The sequence below is a fragment of the Salvelinus alpinus genome, chromosome 4, assembly GCF_045679555.1.
Source record: "Salvelinus alpinus chromosome 4, SLU_Salpinus.1, whole genome shotgun sequence".
NCBI lineage: Eukaryota > Metazoa > Chordata > Actinopteri > Salmoniformes > Salmonidae > Salvelinus > Salvelinus alpinus.
Genome location: NC_092089.1, coordinates 15,461,967 through 15,480,787, shown reverse-complemented (window position 1 = coordinate 15,480,787; position 18,821 = coordinate 15,461,967). Strand labels below are relative to the sequence as shown.

General features: G+C 42.7%; 1 protein-coding gene across 1 annotated transcript in view; it reads left to right on the top strand.

The window, feature by feature from the left end:
* The first annotated feature begins 11,835 nt into the window (after positions 1 to 11,835).
* The window catches only part of LOC139572892 (single-strand DNA endonuclease ASTE1-like), a 28,455-nt gene continuing 21,469 nt past the window's right edge, over positions 11,836 to 18,821 (top strand). The window contains exons 1-2 of the mRNA XM_071395739.1: positions 11,836 to 12,586; positions 15,167 to 15,693. Of these exons, the coding sequence (XP_071251840.1) occupies positions 11,836 to 12,586; positions 15,167 to 15,693 (1,278 nt within the window). The remainder of the gene's footprint in view (positions 12,587 to 15,166; positions 15,694 to 18,821) is intronic.

The following is an 18,821-nucleotide window of genomic DNA, read 5'->3' as shown; positions in this document are numbered from 1 at the left end:
GGATACGGTGAACCACCTTGAATTGAATGAGGCTGTGTCTAGTGCTAAAAGAGGACGAATGCACCCTGTGCAGCACAGATTCCCAGGGTTCTGAAAGTCATTAATGATTGCATATACATCTGCAATTGAGCCCCTAGGAAGCTTGTTCAGCTCCAAGATGCTCTCTATAGCTGTATTCGCAGGCCTTTGGGGAAATTCAGGTGTGTTAGCTCTGACAAAGTTCCTAGTCTGGAGATAGCAGAAAAAGTGGGATTGGGGGAGGTTGAACTTTTCCTGTATCTGAGCAAAAGAGGCAAACGTATCATCAAAGAATAATTGGGCTAGTGAGGAGAAACCTAGTGAGGAGAAGCCTAGTGAGGAGAGGCGTAGTGAGGAGAGGCGTAGTGAGGAGAGGCCCAGTGAGGAGAGGCCCAGTGAGGAGAGGCCCAGTGAGGAGAGGCCCAGTGAGGAGAGGCCCAGTGAGGAGAGGCCCCGTGAGGAGAGGCCTAGTGAGGAGAGGCCTAGTGAGGAGAGGCCTAGTGAGTGCCAGACGGCAAAAGCCCCATCATTCAAAGATGGAGGAAATAAAATGTTCTGATTGATTGGGCCTGATAGAGAAAAGCCTCGGAGGCTAAAAGCTAAACGGAACAATTACAATTTACAATTGGGTTGACACACCTTTTGCCTAGGGACACTGGGTGAGACGAGCACAACACAGAAGAAAGTGCAGCAGGTTTACACGATTCAGACTCCATCTGAACGCAGAGTGGTCTAGGGCCAGTAGGATCAGTCTGCAGCCAGTACAAAAGGACTCTGAAATTTGCAACCTAAAAGTATATCTGAAAATTTGGTAGAGCTAAACCACCCAATGCCATGAATGTTTGATCCAGTGAATAAAAAAAAGATTTTGGAATAAAAATGGGTAAACATTTAAATAAATATAAACATTTGGGCAACACATTCATTTTAAATGACATTAATCCTTCCAATAAGAGAAAGAGGTAGCGAATTCCAAAAAGTTAAAGATTGTTTCAAACTGTCTGCTAGAGCAACAATGTTTTCCTGAAACAAATTTGAATATTTCCTTGTCACTTTAACTCCCAAGTAGGTGATTTGATCCCGGACAATCCTAAACTGAAAACTTGTAAAAGAGCACTTTAAAGCAGCCTTATTTACAGGAAAAAGCTCACTCTTGCCTAGATTCAGCTTGTACCCCGAGATTGATCCAAACTTTTTAAGAACAGATAAGGCACGTGGCAATGAGGTATCAGGGTTGGAGAAACAAAAAGAGGCTGTCATCATATAGCGAGACTTTCTGCTCTAAGCCCGTCCTGATTATACCTTGAATGGCATCATTAGAGCGATGGCGAGGGGCTCAATTTCCAAAGCAAACAACTAGGGGGAGAGTGGACAACCCTGTCTGGATCCGCTGTGCAAGGGAAAATAGTTGTCGTGTCTTTACTATCGTTAAATTGAAGACTTATAGTTTTTATCATAGATTCCTATAATTAGGGATTACGCGATCACTTGAGTAATAACGTAACTAATTAACTATGAATTCGAGGGCACCAGGGAAAGTTATTAGATCACAAGGTTATAATTTCCCAATATAACCTTTCAGATATTTCCATATCTGATCAATAGTCCTCTAATTAAAGATTTATTTACTCTACCTTACGTCAGTCTCATTCCAAACGTCGTAAATCGCTGATCTGCACGAACCCAGTCTTCACTATGAGTCATCCATACATCAATTGTCTTAAATCATTTATTTATTACTAACTAATTAATTCACAGAAATGCATAAACAAACAAACTTAAAGTAGTTACATGAAATGGTGGGAGGAAATATGCCCTAGTGGGCTAAACCGGCATGGCGGCTGTTAGACAAAGGGAAAGTTGCGTTCGACTAAGAATTCACTACAGAGTCCATAATTATAACAATTGACATGCTAATCCTTACACATGAACGCTCACTCATTCGGGAACAATTGCAATCAATATATATATAGTTACGTCCAGTGTGTGTGTCGCCTTGGTCGTTGGAGAGAAGTTGGAGAGAAGTTCGTTTTGGTTGGAGTGAAGTTCTGTCTCGGTTGTGGATTGTTCAGAGGGACATTCGTTAAAGAATGATTGTTTCGGCGGTTGTCTTTCTTCGCGTTCAATGATACAGAATTCCTAGCTGCAGACTAGTAATCAATATCAAAACCTGTTATTATTGGTATAAGAGTTTTAACCACGTGGTATAGAAAGTAATTCTACTCAACCTTCGTTCTCCTCCTTGGAGGATAACATGGTCTGGTGTAATTTCTTAAGAGTTGGCTTTTATTCAGATAGCAGAGAGGGGTGGTCCCATGGTCTCTGACCCAACTGGCTCAGGGGCGGTCCTTGGGTTTAGTTCAAATACAACCGGGAGTTGTATTTTCCTTCATTAAACAGTTCAAAATCATATTACACAATTATACAAACAGTATCATACTCACTCATTCATTTTATACAACAAACAGATGTTAACCTCATATCTGAGGTTATTATATAAACAGCGGTATGGTAATGTGGTCCCACAGTCTCACGTGAGTTTCCCACGTGGTGACAAATGGACATGTTCATAGCTGGACCTTCACCGATCATTCCTACTTGTGCAGGAATATGAAATATGTTCGTACCTCAAGTTCTGTGAGGTGGAAGAGAATTCCTTTGTCCTGAAAGTTTACCCTCTGTCTTAATACTGTTTGTGGTGGGGAGATCCTCAGGAATTTACGACATCTCTCTGTGATCACAGCATGGGTTGAAGGAGTGGAGGCAGGGAGAGGGGGATGGGGTTTGCTATACCCACGCAGGCAACGTCATGACATAGTCAAAGAACAAGATGTTAGTCCGTACCGAAGCCATGGGAGAAAAATAAAGAATCTTTATCTACGCAATGAATTTGGGGCCAAAGCCAAATCTATAAAGGGCAGCTGTTAGGTAATCTATAAAGGGCAGCTGTTAGGTAATCTATAAAGGGCAGCTGTTAGGTAATCTATAAAGGGCAGCTGTTAGGTAATCTATAAAGGGCAGCTGTTAGGTAATCTATAAAGGGCAGCTGTTAGGTAATCTATAAAGGGCAGCTGTTAGGTAATCTATAAAGGGCAGCTGTTAGGTAATCTATAAAGGGCAGCTGTTAGGTAATCTATAAAGGGCAGCTGTTAGGTAATCTATAAAGGGCAGCTGTTAGGTAATCCCACTCAACGAGGTCAAAAGCTTTTTCCGCATCTAGTGAGACCCCCACCTCCGGGTCCATCTAGTGAGACCCCCACCTCCGGGTCCATCTAGTGAGACCCCCACCTCCGGGTCCATCTAGTGAGACCACCACCTCCGGGTCCATCTAGTGAGACCACCACCTCCGGGTCCTCCGACGCTGGGGAGTACAGTATATTCATAAGGCATCTAATTTTGAAAAACAAATGCCTATTTCTCACAAAGCCACTCTGGTCAGAGTGTATTACTTGGTGCAGCGAACCTTCCATACGGATGGCTAAGAGCTTGGCTAGGATTTTGTAATCACAGTTTAAAAGCGAGATTGAGCGATAGGATCCATATTCCAGGGCGTCTTTGTTTTTCTTTAATAGTAATGAAATTGAAGCCTGATAAAGACTAGGCGGTAGCTTAAGGCACTCTGCAAATAATCGAGACAAGAATGGGCAAAGCAGACCAAAAAACATTCTGTAAAATTCGGTTGGAAAACCATCCGGACCCGGTGATTTACCACTTTTTATTGCGGACACTGCTGTTGCAATCTCCTCAGGTGTAAATTCAGGTGTAAATTCTTCTTCTAAACAGTCACGGGAGTCTGTATCAATTGAAGGCATATTCAAACCATTAACTTCTCTAGGATATGTGGGACGGTAACGTCCTACTTGGCCAAAATCCAGAAAAATGTAGCGCGCCAAATTCTAAAATATTACTATAAAAATCAAACTTTCATTAAATCACACATGTAAGATACCAAATTAAAGCTACACTCGTTGTGAATCCAGCCAACATATTTCAAAAAGGCTTTTCGGCGAAAGCATAAGATGCTATTATCTGATGATAGCACAACAGTAAACAAAGAGAGTGTAGCATATTTCAACCCTGCAGGCACAACACAAAACGCAGAAATAAAATATAAATCATGCTTTACCTTTGACGAGCTTCTTTTGTTGGCACTCCAATATGTCCCATAAACATCACAAATGGTCATTTTGTTCAATTAATTCCGTCCATATATATACAAAATGTAAATGTATTTGCGCAACGTCACTACAAAATATCTCAATAGTTACGTGTAAACTTTGCCAAAACATTTCAAACTACTTTTGTAATACAACTGTAGGTATTTTTAAAAGTTAATAATCGATCAAATTGAAGACGGGACTATCTGTGTTCAATACAGGAAGACAACAAACTGACGCTACTTTTCGAGTCATGCGCCTCTCTCAAAAAGTACACTTCAAGTGACACTCGTTCAAGAAGCCCGTACTTCTTCATTACACAAAGGAAAAACCTCAACCAATTTCCAAAGACTGGTGACATCCAGTGGAAGCGGTAGGAAATGCAAACAAGTCAATTAGAAATCTAGTATCCCAATGAAAGCTCATTGAACAGAGAGTGACTTCAAAAAAAGAAGTTCTGAATGGTTTGTCCTCTGGGTTTTGCCTGCTACATAAGTTCTGTTATACTCACAGACATGATTCAAACAGTTTTAGAAACTTCAGAGTGTTTTCTATCAAAATATACTAATAATATGCATATCTTATATTCTGGGGATGAGTAGAAGGAAGTTGAAATTGGGCACGCTATTTATCCAAAAGTGAAAATGCTGCCCCCTATCCTAGAGAAGTTAAAGAATGAATCAATCAGCAAAGAGTCTTGAGGAGATTCAGAGGTGTATAGCACGGAGTACAATTGTTTGAATTGATCATTGATCTCTTTATGTATAACTGTGGTGGCACCAGACAGGATCCTTATTTATGGGATTAAACATGAGGCCTCAGATTTCCGGATCTGATGTGCAAGGAGTTAAATGGCTTTGTCGCCTTGTTCATACACTCTGTATCGAGCTCGCAAGAGTTTTCAGCTTGCCTGGTAGAAAGTTCATCAAATTCAGATTGGAGTAGTTGGCGCTCTTTATGTAGATCAGAGGAAGGATCTGTAGCATACTTCTCATCCAATGTGGCTATGGCTTCGCTCAGGTCCCGAAGTCGCTGAGAGCTAGCTTTGTTTTGGTTGGCTGTATAAGAAAACATTTGGCCAAGTAGGTATGCTTTGAGAGACTCCCATATGGTAGAGCAGGACATATCTGGCGTTGAATTAATTTCTAGGAATAAGGTGATTTCAGAAGAAATTAAATTGACAAACTCGACGCCATTGATAACACATAGGAGGTCGCTGGGGAAACTGTAGTTCAAGCACTAATGGTGAATGGTCAGAAATAACAATACTCTCATAAGTACACCGCCGAAGGTTAGGCAGAAGTTTTTTGTCAAAAAAAGTTAACGCAGGAGTATGTTTGATGAACATGAGAATAAAAGGATGTAGGAAACACCAGGCCTTACACACATAGCATATTTCTGAAGAAAAGATTGGATAAGTAGGGCACAATTAGATGGGCCTGTAGTTCTTCGTGAGGAAATGTCAAGAACTGGGGACATTGTACAGTTGAAATCCCCCCCAGAAATCAACAAATGAGAATCTAAATTGGGTATAGCAGATTAAAAGGAAGAAATTAAACTTGTGTTGGGAGCATAAACACCAGTCAAAACAAGAAGGGTAGAAAACAGTTTACCGGCTACTATGACGTATCATCCCTTAGGATCAGCAATAACCTCAGAAGCTACAAAGGGAGTAGATTTACAAACCAAAATGGCAGCACCTGATTTGCTATGAAAGTTAGAGTGGAACACTTGACCAACCCAGTCCCTACGCATCCTAAAGTGCTCACCAGTCCTCAAGTGAGTCTCTTGTAGAAATGCAACATTTGCATTCAAACCCTTTAAGTGTGTCAGCACCCTCTTACGCTTCACTAGGTTATTAACCCCTTTGATGTTCCACGAAATGTACTTGATGGTATTATTTCGGCTACCCTGAGCACTCCCGTTATACAACCCTGTCATTAGAGCATAGAGTGGAAAAGCAATGAATACAGAAAACCCCCAGAATAACTTGTCCCAGAGTAATAATGTACAGTGTAAGATACTTGGAAAAAGTACAGAAAGAAAACTAAAAAAGACAGAATGACAACATTAGAACTGAACAATTCAACCTCCTTCCTCCCCCCAACTACCTCCCCCCAACCCAGACAGTACCTCCCCAAACAAGGTACAAGCCTAAATAGAACATGTTCTCTTCACACAGTATGTCTGTGAGAGTGCGGTGTTAAACCTCAACATCACAGGATCTCACATTTGAGTCCCTCATAATTCGCTGCCTGGCCGGTGTTAAAGTCGAAGTAGGCCTTCTGGAGAGATAGGGTGCCAACAGGCTGGCCCACTCTCGAAGGTGCAAAAATACGTCTCCACGTCATCTTCCTCAATTAACTTAATAACCAGGAACTGATTCGGGCTAGACTCCTGAGCCATCCCCATCTTCAACTGGGCTACCTCCACTACCAGTCTGAGGTTTTGTTGGTGCTGCTCCTCCAGTGCTTGCTCCTGGAGACACTGTTGCTTCTGCTGGCTGAGGATAAACTGAGCCACCAGTTCCTCCATGGTAATCTCCGTACGCTCGACCCCACGGCACCCAAAGCTACTGAGTTTCCCGCATTCTCCACCATATGTGGTATCATAAATCTCCAGTATAAACAGATAAAGTTTGTCTCTGTAGATGGTTTGTCCTGTGACAAATCAACTGTAAATGTCGGTGTTCCTCAAGGATCCGTTTTAGGACCACTATTGTTTTCACTATATATTTTACCTTTTGGTGATGTCATTCGGATACATAATGTTAACTTTCACTGCTATGCGGACGATACACAGCTGTTCATTTCGATGAAACATGGTGAAGCCCCAAATTTGCCCTCCCTGGAAGCCTGTGTTTCAGACATAAGGAAGTGGATGACGGCAAGTTTTCTACTTTTAAACTCGGATAAAACAGAGATGCTAGTTCTAGGTCCCAAGAAACAAAGAGATCTTCTGTTGAATCTGGCAATTAATCTAGATGGTTGTACAGTCATCTCAAATATAACTGTGAAGGACCTCGGCGTTACTCTGGACCCTGATCTCTCTTTTGACGAACATATTAGGACTGTTTCAACGACAGCTTTTTTCCATCTACGTAACATTTAAAAATAAGAAACTTTCTGTCCAAAAATTATGCAGAAAAATGTATCCATGCTTTTGTCACATCTAGATTAGACTACTGCAATGCTCTACTTTCCGGCTGCCCAGATAAAGCACCAAATAAACTTCAGTTAGTGCTAAACACGGCTGCTAGAATCTTGACTAGAACCAAAACATGTGATCATATTATTCCAGTGCTAGCCCCTCTACACTGGCTTCCTGTTAAGGCTAGGGCTAATTTCAAGGTTTTACTGCTGACCTACAAAGCATTACATGGGCCTGCTCCTACCTATCTTTCCAATTTGGTCCTGCCGTACATACCTGCGCATACGCTACGGTCACAAGACGCAGGCCTCCTTACTGCCCCTATAATTTCTAAGCAAACAGCTGGAGGCAGGGCTTTCTCCCATAGAGCTGCTTATCCATGTGAGAGACACAGACTCGGTCTCAACCTTTAAGTCTTTATTGAAGACTCATCTCTTCAGTAGGTCCTATGTTTGAGTGTAGTCTGGCCCAGGAGTGTGAAGGTGAACGGAAAGGCACTGCAGCAACAAACTGCCCTTGCTGTCTCTGCCTGGCCGGTTCCCCTCTTTTCACTGGGATTCTCTGCCTCAAATCCTATTACGGGGGCTGAGTCACTGGCTTACTGATGCTCTTCCATGCCGTCCAAAGGAGGGTTGGGTCACTGACGTAAACTTCCTGTCTGGGTTAGTCCCCCCCTCAGGTTCGTGCCGTATGGAAGATCTTTGTGGGCTATACTCGGCCTTGTCTCAGGATGGTAAGTTGGTGGTTGAAGATATCCCTCTAGTGGTGTGGGGGCTGTGCTTTGGCAAAGTGGGTGGGGTTATATCCTGCCTGTTTGGCCCTGTCCGGGGGTATCGTCGGACGGGGCCATAGTGTCTCCTGACCCCTCCTGTTTCAGCCTCCAGTATTTATGCTGCAATAGTTTATGTGTCGGGGGGCTAGGGTCAGTCTGTTATACCTGGAGTATTTATCCTGTCTTATCCGGTGTCATGTGTGAATTTAAGTATGCTATATCTATCTATATAGTATGCTATATCTATCTATATAGATCTATATCTATATAGATCTATATCTATATCTATATAGATCTATAACGATATCGATCTATATCGATCTATATCTATATCAATCTATATCTATATCGATCTATATCTATATCGATCTATATCTATATCTATATATCTATATCTATATCTATAATGGAAACTCACCCATTGTAATGATCCTATAAATAGTCCTGTGACTGAAACTCTTCACTTGTAAAGACATCACATCCCAGACGGATCCCTCTCTCTCTGTCTTTAGGCTGGGTTTCTGTAGAGCACTTTGTGACATTAGCTGATGTAAGAAAGGCTTTATAAATACATTTGATTGATTGATTGAACACCACCACGATGGTATCCCACACCACCACCACCACCACGGTAGCCCAGGACACCACCACCATGGTAACCCACAACACCATCAGCAAGCTAAACTAAATACAGGCCTTTGCCAACCAACCCAACCAGTTTATACAAATAGTGTGCAGCAGTTTATCAGTTATGGAGGTTTCATTTCCAAATATAATGGAACAGAAAACTAGACAAGGTAGGTCAGTTACCTGACAGTGTCTAAGTGATCATGTCTGATAAGCACAGTTTGCATAATACATCCCTCCTCCAGGGCGTTAGCCTGTTAGGTTTTCGGAAAGGGAAACTTAACGAAAGAGAAACCCATCCATTGTAATGATGCTGTAAATAGTCATGTGACTGAAACTCATCACTCCATGTCCTCCTGCATTTTAAGTTAATAAACCTTTAACCCTTTGACCTGTTATTCCACCACCACCATGGTAACCCACAACACCACCACCACCACCAACATGGTAACCCACAACACCCCCACCACCACCAACATGGTAACCCACAACACCATCACCACCACCACCAACACCATGGTAACCCACAACACCACCACCACCAAAACCAACATGGTAGCCCAAACCAACACCACCACCATGATAGCCAACACCACCACCAACACCATGGTAACCCACAACACCATCACCACCACCACCACCATGGTAACCCACAACACCACCACCACCAACACCATGGTAACCCACAACACCACCACCAACACCATGGTAACCCACAACACCACCACCACCACCACCATGGTAACCCACAACACCACCACCACCAACACCATGGTAACCCACAACACCACCACCACCACCACCATGGTAACCCACAACACCACCACCACCATGGTAACCCACAACACCACCACCACCAACATGGTAACCCACAACACCACCACCACCAACACCATGGTAACCCACAACACCACCACCACCAACACCATGGTAACCCACAACACCACCACCACCAACACCATGGTAACCCACAACACCACCACCACCACCACCACCACCATGGTAACCCACAACACCACCACCACCACCACCATGGTAACCCACAACACCACCACCACCAACATGGTAACCCACAACACCACCACCACCAACACCATGGTAACTCACAACACCACCACCACCACACCATGGTAACCCACAACACCACCACCACCAACACCATGGTAACCCACAACACCACCACCACCAACACCATGGTAACCCACAACACCACCACCACCAACATGGTAACCCACAACACCACCACTACCAACACCATGGTAACTCACAACACCACCACCACCAACACCATGGTAACTCACAACACCACCACCACCACCAACATGGTAACCCACAACACCACCACCACCAACACCATGGTAACCCACAACACCACCACCACCAACACCAACATGGTAGCCCACAATACCACCACCACCACCAACATGGTAACCCACAACACCACCACCACCACCAACATGGTAACCCACAACACCACCACCCCACTACCACCACCACCATGGTAACCCACAACACCACCACCACCACCAACATGGTAACCCACAACACCACCACCACCAACACCAACATGGTAGCCCACACCAACACCACCACCATGGTAGCCAACACCACCACCACCACCATGGTAACCCACAACACCACCACCACCACCATGGTAGCCAACACCAACACCACCACCATGGTAGCCAACACCACCACCACCACCATGGTAACCCACAACACCACCACCACCAACACCATGGTAACCCACAACACCACCACCACCACCACCATGGTAACCCACAACACCACCACCACCACCACCATGGTAACCCACAACACCACCACCACCAACACCAACATGGTAGCCCACACCAACACCACCATCATGGTAGCCAACACCACCACCACCAACATGGTAACCCACAACACCACAACACCACCACCCCCAACACCATGGTAACCCACAACACCACCACCACCACCACCACCATGGTAACCCACAACACCACCACCCCCAACACCATGGTAACCCACAACACCACCACCACCACCACCACCATGGTAACCCACAACACCACCACCCCCAACACCATGGTAACCCACAACACCACCACCACCAACACCAACATGGTAGCCCACACCAACACCACCACCATGGTAGCCAACACCACCACCAACACCATGGTAACCCACAACACCACCACCACCACCACACCACCACCACCACCATGGTAACCCACACCACCACCACCACCACCACCATGGTAACCCACAACACCACCAACACCACCACCATGGTAACCCACAACACCACCACCACCACCATGGTAACCCACAACACCACCACCACCACCACCATGGTAACCCACAACACCACCACCACCACCATGGTAGCCCACACCAAAACCACCACCATGGTAGCCAACACCACCACCACCACCATGGTAACCCACAACACCACCACCACCAACACCATGGTAACCCACAACACCACCACCACCACCACCACCATAGTAACCCACAACACCACCACCACCACCACCATGGTAACCCACAACACCACCACCACCAACACCAACATGGTAGCCCACACCAACATCACCACCATGGTAGCCAACACCACCACCACCACCATGGTAACCCACAACACCACCACCACCAACACCATGGTAACCCACAACACCACCACCACCACCATGGTAACCACAACACCACCACCACCACCACCATGGTAACCCACAACACCACCACCACCAACACCAACATGGTAGCCCACACCAACACCACCATCATGGTAGCCAACACCACCATGGTAACCCACAACACCACCACCCCCATGGTCAACACCACCACCACCACCATGGTAACCCACAACACGACCATCATCACGGTAGCCCATTTCTGATTGTATTATTTTCATAGAGGATTTCAATAAGAATGATCCCATTAACTAGTCTAGATCTACTCAGCATCAGGTGGAGTGACCATACCGAGATCATGAGGGAGATATGACGTATGGAAAGGGAAATTTAAGGAAATGGAAACTCATCCATTGTAACAATGCTCTAAATAGTCCTGTGACTGAAACTCTTCACTTAGATAGACATCATATCGTAGAAAGATCACATCATGGGTGTCCAGGGTTTAACCAGCTTTGTAAACTATCAGGGAAAGATTTTAACAGATGATCACTTCAGAAACAGCAAGGTGGTCATAGATGGTTGTAATCTTTACCACTCTCTTTATTTTAACCCACGTGTGGATCAGCAGCATGGAAGGGATTATGATGATTTTGAGGACCAGGTCTGTGAGTTCTTTAAGGCTCTGAAAGATTGTAGCATTGAACCTTATGTGATTATAGACGGAGGCTCCGACCACACGGACAAAAAGTTTGAAACTCTCAGAGAAAAAGGTCAATCAAGGATCAACCAAGCCAACCGCTTGTCCATGGGGCTTCAGAAGAGCGGTCTACTACCAGTCTTCGTCAAACAAGTCTTCAAACAGGTCCTCTCCAGCCTGAAGGTGCCGTTCGCACAGTGCATCTTTGAAGCAGACCAAGAAATAGCCTCCTTGGCTAAAAGGTGGAACTGTCCGGTCCTGTCCAATGACAGTGACTTTTATATTTTTGACATCCAGGCAGGATATCTGCCCTTGTCCCATTTTAAGTGGCAGAACGCGTCGGTGCAAGGCTGGAGTTCTCAAAATTACATCCCCTGCAAGAGGTACACCACAACAAGCTTCTGCAGACAAGTCAACATCAACAGACAGCTTCTCCCAGTCTTCGCTGCCATCGCAGGAAACGACTATGTCGACTTGGATAAGATCGGCTTTTCCATCAAGTTTGAAGGCTACCCGCCGATGGAATCCAATCGGAAGCGCGGTAAGTTTTAATAAATGATGTGTTTACTGAAGTATACATAACTACTACAGACGCATATAATACTGTAGCGAACGGCAGCTGGGGTCAAAGGCAAACAGCCTACTTATCGTGCCAACAGGGTTTTCCCACTTTGTGGGAATTGTAACGTTGCTCATATAGCGAGGATCGCTACAATATTCTTCAAACACTATATTTTTTACTTGATTTAATTTATTAGGATCCCCATTAGCCGACGCCAATGGTGACAGCTAGTTTTACTGGGGTCCGACACATAACGAAAAAGACATGATAGACAAAATACTTCACAATTTAGATATATTTAAACATATTAACATGTAGTGTGTGTGCATTTATCAATTACTCATACAGTGCATTCAGAAAGTATTCAGACCCCAGGACGTTTTCCACATTTTGTTACATTACATTATGGATTACATAAAAACATTTCCTCATCAATCAACACACAATTCCCCATAATGGCTTTACGGCGAAAGCAAACCATGCGATTATCTGAGAACAGCGCCCAGCAGACAAATCATTACAAACAGTTAGCAGCCAAGAAGAGGAGTAACAAAAGTCAGAAATAGCATTAAAATGTATCACTTACCTTTGATGATCTTCATATGGTTGCACTCCAAAGACTCCATGTTACACAATAAATGTTTGTTTTGTTTGATAATATCCCTCTTTATGTCCAAAAACCTCCGTTTTGTTTTTGCGTTTTGTTCAGTATTCCATTGGAACAAAGCGCGGTCACAAAAGACAGACGAAAAATCTAAAAAGTACCATAAAGGTTCGCAGAAACATGTCAAACGATGTTTATAATCAATCCTCAAGTTGTTTTTGTCATAAATAATCGATAATATTTCAACCGGACAAAAGCTGTGTCAATAGAAAAGGTGAAACAAGAAAGGCGCGCTCCCGGTCTTGCGCTGGCCTCATGTCTGGAAATATCCACTGTCCACTCATTGAAAGTGCTGTATCTCCCTCATTTCTCAGAGTAAATGCCTGAAACAATGCCTAAAGACTGGCCACATGTTGTAGAAGGCATAGAGATCGTGAACTGAGTCATACGTCTTTGTGTTTGGATAGGCTTTCAATGGTATCACAAAACTGATCTGCACAAAACTTGATACATGGCATCTATGGACCAAGCTTTCACAAACTGGTGTTTTCCAGGATAGCATCTCAAACAATGTGGCCGCTCTTGACCAATAAACATTTATGTTTATTGTAACACAAAATACTGTCAAGACTCAACATATCTAAGCACATTCAGATCGACCGCACGGAGGCGCTATAATGGGCACATGTTCATATTTCTTGATCTGTTTGACTCTGAGTGATGAAAACTGGCACACATACTCAAGGATATGAGTCTAGCTCACCTGTAAAGTATGGTTCAGTTTGGCCGCATAGTGGCGCTTTTGAAAAGGAAAAATAATTCATGCAGAGCTCATTGGCTCATAGCAAACATATTGTTTAACATCACTAGGGTAGGGGGCAGCATTCGGAATTTTGGATGAAAAGCGTGCCCAAAGTAAACTGCCTGCTACTCAGGTCCAGAAGCTAGGATATGCATATAATTGGTAGATTTGGATAGAAAACAATCTAAAGTTTCGTGATTCAGTGCCAGGAGTAGTTATTTTTTAAACAAAATTCAAGATGGAGGAAAATCCATCACCTTTTAGGCCCTTGAGGCAAATGTATTCCTTGGGAAGAGAGGAACCTACTGTATATACCGAATTTCAGGACTATACCTCGAACGGGGTGAAGGGTGTGCGCTTTCAAAGTTGTTATAGCGCCACCATGTGGCCAACTGGCATGGCATTGCATGAACGGGTGAGGCCCTTGGCCCTTTATCATCATACAAGGTTGCAACTTCCTAGGCCTTATCATCTCACGGGAATTAACATTTTTTTCACCAATAAGCAGAAGAAGGAAAATAATAATAATAATAATCAACGTCAACAAATACAACAGCTTAGCTGCTTATTCCCTAATGATCCCATTAACTAGTCTCGATCTACTCAGCATCAGGTGAAGTGACCATAAAGAGATCATGAGGGACATATGATGTATGGAAAGGGAAAACTTAACGAAATGGAAACTCACCCTGACCTCAATCCTATAGAAAATCTGTGGGCATCACTGAAAAAGCGTGTGCGAGCATGGAGGTCTACAAACTTGACTCAGTTACACCAGCTCTGTCAGGAGGAATGGGCCAAAATTCACCCAACTTATTGTGGGAAGCTTGTGGAAGGCTACCCGAAACATTTCACCCAAGTTAAACAATTTACAGGCAATGCTACCAAATACTAATTGAGTGTATGTAAACTTCTGACCCACTGGGAATGTGATGAAAGAAATAAAAGCTGAAATAAATAAATTATCTCTACTATTATTCTGACATTTCACATTCTTAAAATGAAGTGGTGATCCTAACTGACCTAAGACGGGGCATTTTTACTAGGATTAAATGTCAGGAATTGTGAAAAAGTGAGTTTAAATGTATTTGGCTAAGGTGTATGTAAACTTCCGACTTCAACTGTACATGTATGTTATTTTGTGCTTGGGAAGGGGTTGTCTTCTTCAACGAGCTGCTGAAATGGCTGGCCAGTTTCCAGGAGCAGCAGGAGGCCTTGGACAATGTGCCCAGACTCATCGTTTCTAGGAACAACCAACACAACATGGATGCTGTCCTCCAGGCCCTCTCTCTGAGCATAGAAACATACCAGATTCAACCCGGTTGCCTGGGGCGGTTCTTCAATGATGGCAAGGCGCCTGATCCCGACCTTCTCCCAGACCATCTGAGTGTCCTTCCACACTGGACCCTGCTGCCGTTGACGAAGGGGACACTTCCCTCCTACATGATATACATTCTGCTGCAGAGGCCAGTGATACAGGGTGTCCAAGTGGAAGACCACAGCTTACCCAGTGGGAACATCACCTCTCGGCCCATACGGCAGGTATTCTACGGGCTGCTGCTGGGTGAGAGCAGGGAAGTGGAGGAGTATGACAGGGAAGGCAAGAACCTGACCAGCAGCAAGGTTGAAGCCATCTTGCCCAGAGTTGCACAACAAATGCAGCTGGACATGCTGAATCAGGTATGTATACATGTGAAATAGTATATCAGGTATGTATACATATGAAATAGTATATCAGGTGTGTATACATGTGAAATAGTATACAGTATATCAGGTATGTATATATGTGATATAGTATACAGTATATCAGGTATGTATACATGTGATATATTATATCAGGTATGTATACATATGAAATAGTATATCAGGTGTGTATACATGTGAAATAGTATACAGTATATCAGGTATGTATACATGTGATATAGTATACAGTATATCAGGTATGTATACATGTGATATAGTATACAGTATATCAGGTATGTATACAAGTGATATAGTATACAGTATATCAGGTATGTATACATGTGATATAGTATACAGTATATCAGGTATGTATACATGTGATATAGTATACAGTATATCAGGTATGTATATATGTGATATAGTATACAGTATATCAGGTATGTAGACATGTGATATATTATACAGTATATCAGCTATGTATACATGTGATATAGTATACAGTATATCAGGTATGCAGACATGTGATATAGTATACAATATATCAAGTATGTATACATGTGATATATTATACAGTATATCAGGTATGTATACATGTGATATATTATACAGTATATCAGGTATGTATACATGTGATATAGTACACAGTATATCAGCTATGTAGACATGTGGTATAGAATACAGTATAATATAAACATACTGCTGTTTATTCTGAAATTGATTCTCATTCTCTTGTTCTGTTTCTTAGGCTCCAGATTCAGTGCGGCTTGAGGTGTTTTTGGAGACCCTTGGTGTGTCCCAGTCCACTTTGAATGGTGTCACACGTCATCTGAAACTTCCTGTGGCTGTTACCTACTACTGGCTGAGGCACGCCCATCCCCGACCAGACCTTCCTCTCCTGCACACCCTGCTACTAGGACTGGTATATGGAGAGCTCTGCAGACAGAGGAAGAAGCAGAGAGGTATGGACCAGAATATGAACGGAAACACACACACAGGCACATACAACTTAGAATGTATAAATAAAGTGTGTGAAGTGCAGCCAATGACTCCTCTCTTTTTTGTGTATCGGGGTTTATAGAGGAGGGACCAGTGTTGGAGAGGCTGAGAGGGCTGATTCAGAGAGGTGCTAGGAGTCTAGACCTGGGTGTGACCCACGCCTTTGGCCAATGGAAGCGCTGCATGAGGGATGGCCTTGACCTGAACCAACTGCTGTGCTTCCCTCTACTGGAGCCTCAGTGTGCCTGGTAACGTGTCATTTCCTGAATCAACCGTAACCCCTAATCCTTAACCTCTAGAATAGATGAATGGTATTCCTTTACATGTTATTCTATCCCAGCAGCAACACAGCTAATTCATCCCTCTGTTGTTTCCCTGTTGGAGTCTAGGCTGTACAAGGGAACTCTGGTGCACCAGCTTGTGGGCCAACTGAGAGGGGGGGTGACCCCGGATTCTCTCCTGATGGAAGACTCTTCCTCTGAGCAGCTTTACAAAGACATGCTGGAAGCCATACTCAACTCCCAGGAAACTGAGACCTCTGGACAACCTGACGGACCCTCTACAGATTCTGGTGCTGGACGATGAAGATTTTGATGATGATGATGATGATGATGATGATGATGGAGTAGGCTGTACTGAAGTCCCAATGTCCCGTCACAAGAGGAAGGAAAGATTCAACAAAGCTCTGTTGAGTTATAGATATAGGGACCACTATATAGGGACCACCTGTTGAGTTATAGATATAGGGACCACTATATAGGGACCACTAAACACCTGTTGAGTTGTGTGACAGAGTTGTGTGACAGAGTGCAGAGGTAGGAAGGCCCCACTTGCACTCACACATGGAGCATAGAGAACATTGATAAGAGATTTGCAATTGATTAAAGAAAATAAGAAAAAGTAGAATAAATGAACTGTGACTGAGGTTTATTGAAGTGAAAATTCAAGGTTAAATATGTTAAATGTTCAAGGTTGAAAACATTGTGAAATACACCTTGTGAAATATTAAAGGTGGATTAAAGTTGCGCATTAAAATGGTTAAGAATGTTATATTGTTGTTTTCTGTAAGGTGTGATGTATATAGACTGTGTTTGTTAGAGGAGGAGGTTGATAAAGTAATAATGTTGGACTGTTTAAAATGTTGCATGTTTAGAATGTAATGGAGTAATAAATTAGGTTGGATTAGAATTGAGTGGAATAAGAAACCTTAATGTTTTGAAAATGTATGTTTTAAAGGTGACTGATAATGGAGTACACTAAGGCTAGCTCGAATTGGAAATCCCAGGTCAGAACAGCCAGGCAGGAGACGGACGTCCTGTTGACGTGAATGTTCTGCTTAGGTGAGGAAAAGGTGGGGGTTAATTGGTGCTGACAAAGCACCTTTTGAGCGATGGCCGCATTCGGCGTCATTGGAGCAAGAATTAGCCACAATGAGTTAGCAGACAGGAAGACTGAGGGTATAAAGGAAGGGTACCACTCTCTTTGAGCTAGAAGAACCTGTCGCCTGCTGGAACAACATTTTTGTTTTCGCTTTTTAGAGATATATTTATGTTTTTATTCTACTTATATTTAATTTTTTATTCTACTTATATTTAGGTTTTTATTCTACTTATACTTAGGTTTTTATTCTACTTATATTTAGGTTTTTATTCTACTTATATTTAGGTTTTTATTCTACTTATATTTAGGTTTTTATTCTACTTATATTTATGTTTTTATTCTACTTATATTTATGTTTTTATTCTACTTATATTTAGGTTTTTATTCTACTTATATTTAGGTTTTTATTCTACTTATATTTATGTTTATATTCTACTTAGATTTATGTTTTTATTATACTTATATTTAGGTTTTTATTATACTAATATTTAGGTTTTTATTCTACTTATATTTAGGTTTTTATTCTACTTATATTTAGGTTTTTATTCTACTTATATTTAGGTTTTTATTCTACTTATATTTATGTTTTTATTCTACTTATATTTAGGTTTTTATTCTACTTATATTTAGGTTTTTATTCTACTTATATTTATGTTTATATTCTACTTAGATTTATGTTTTTATTATACTTATATTTATGTTTTTATTCTACTTATATTTATGTTTTTATACTACTTGGTTAAAGTAAC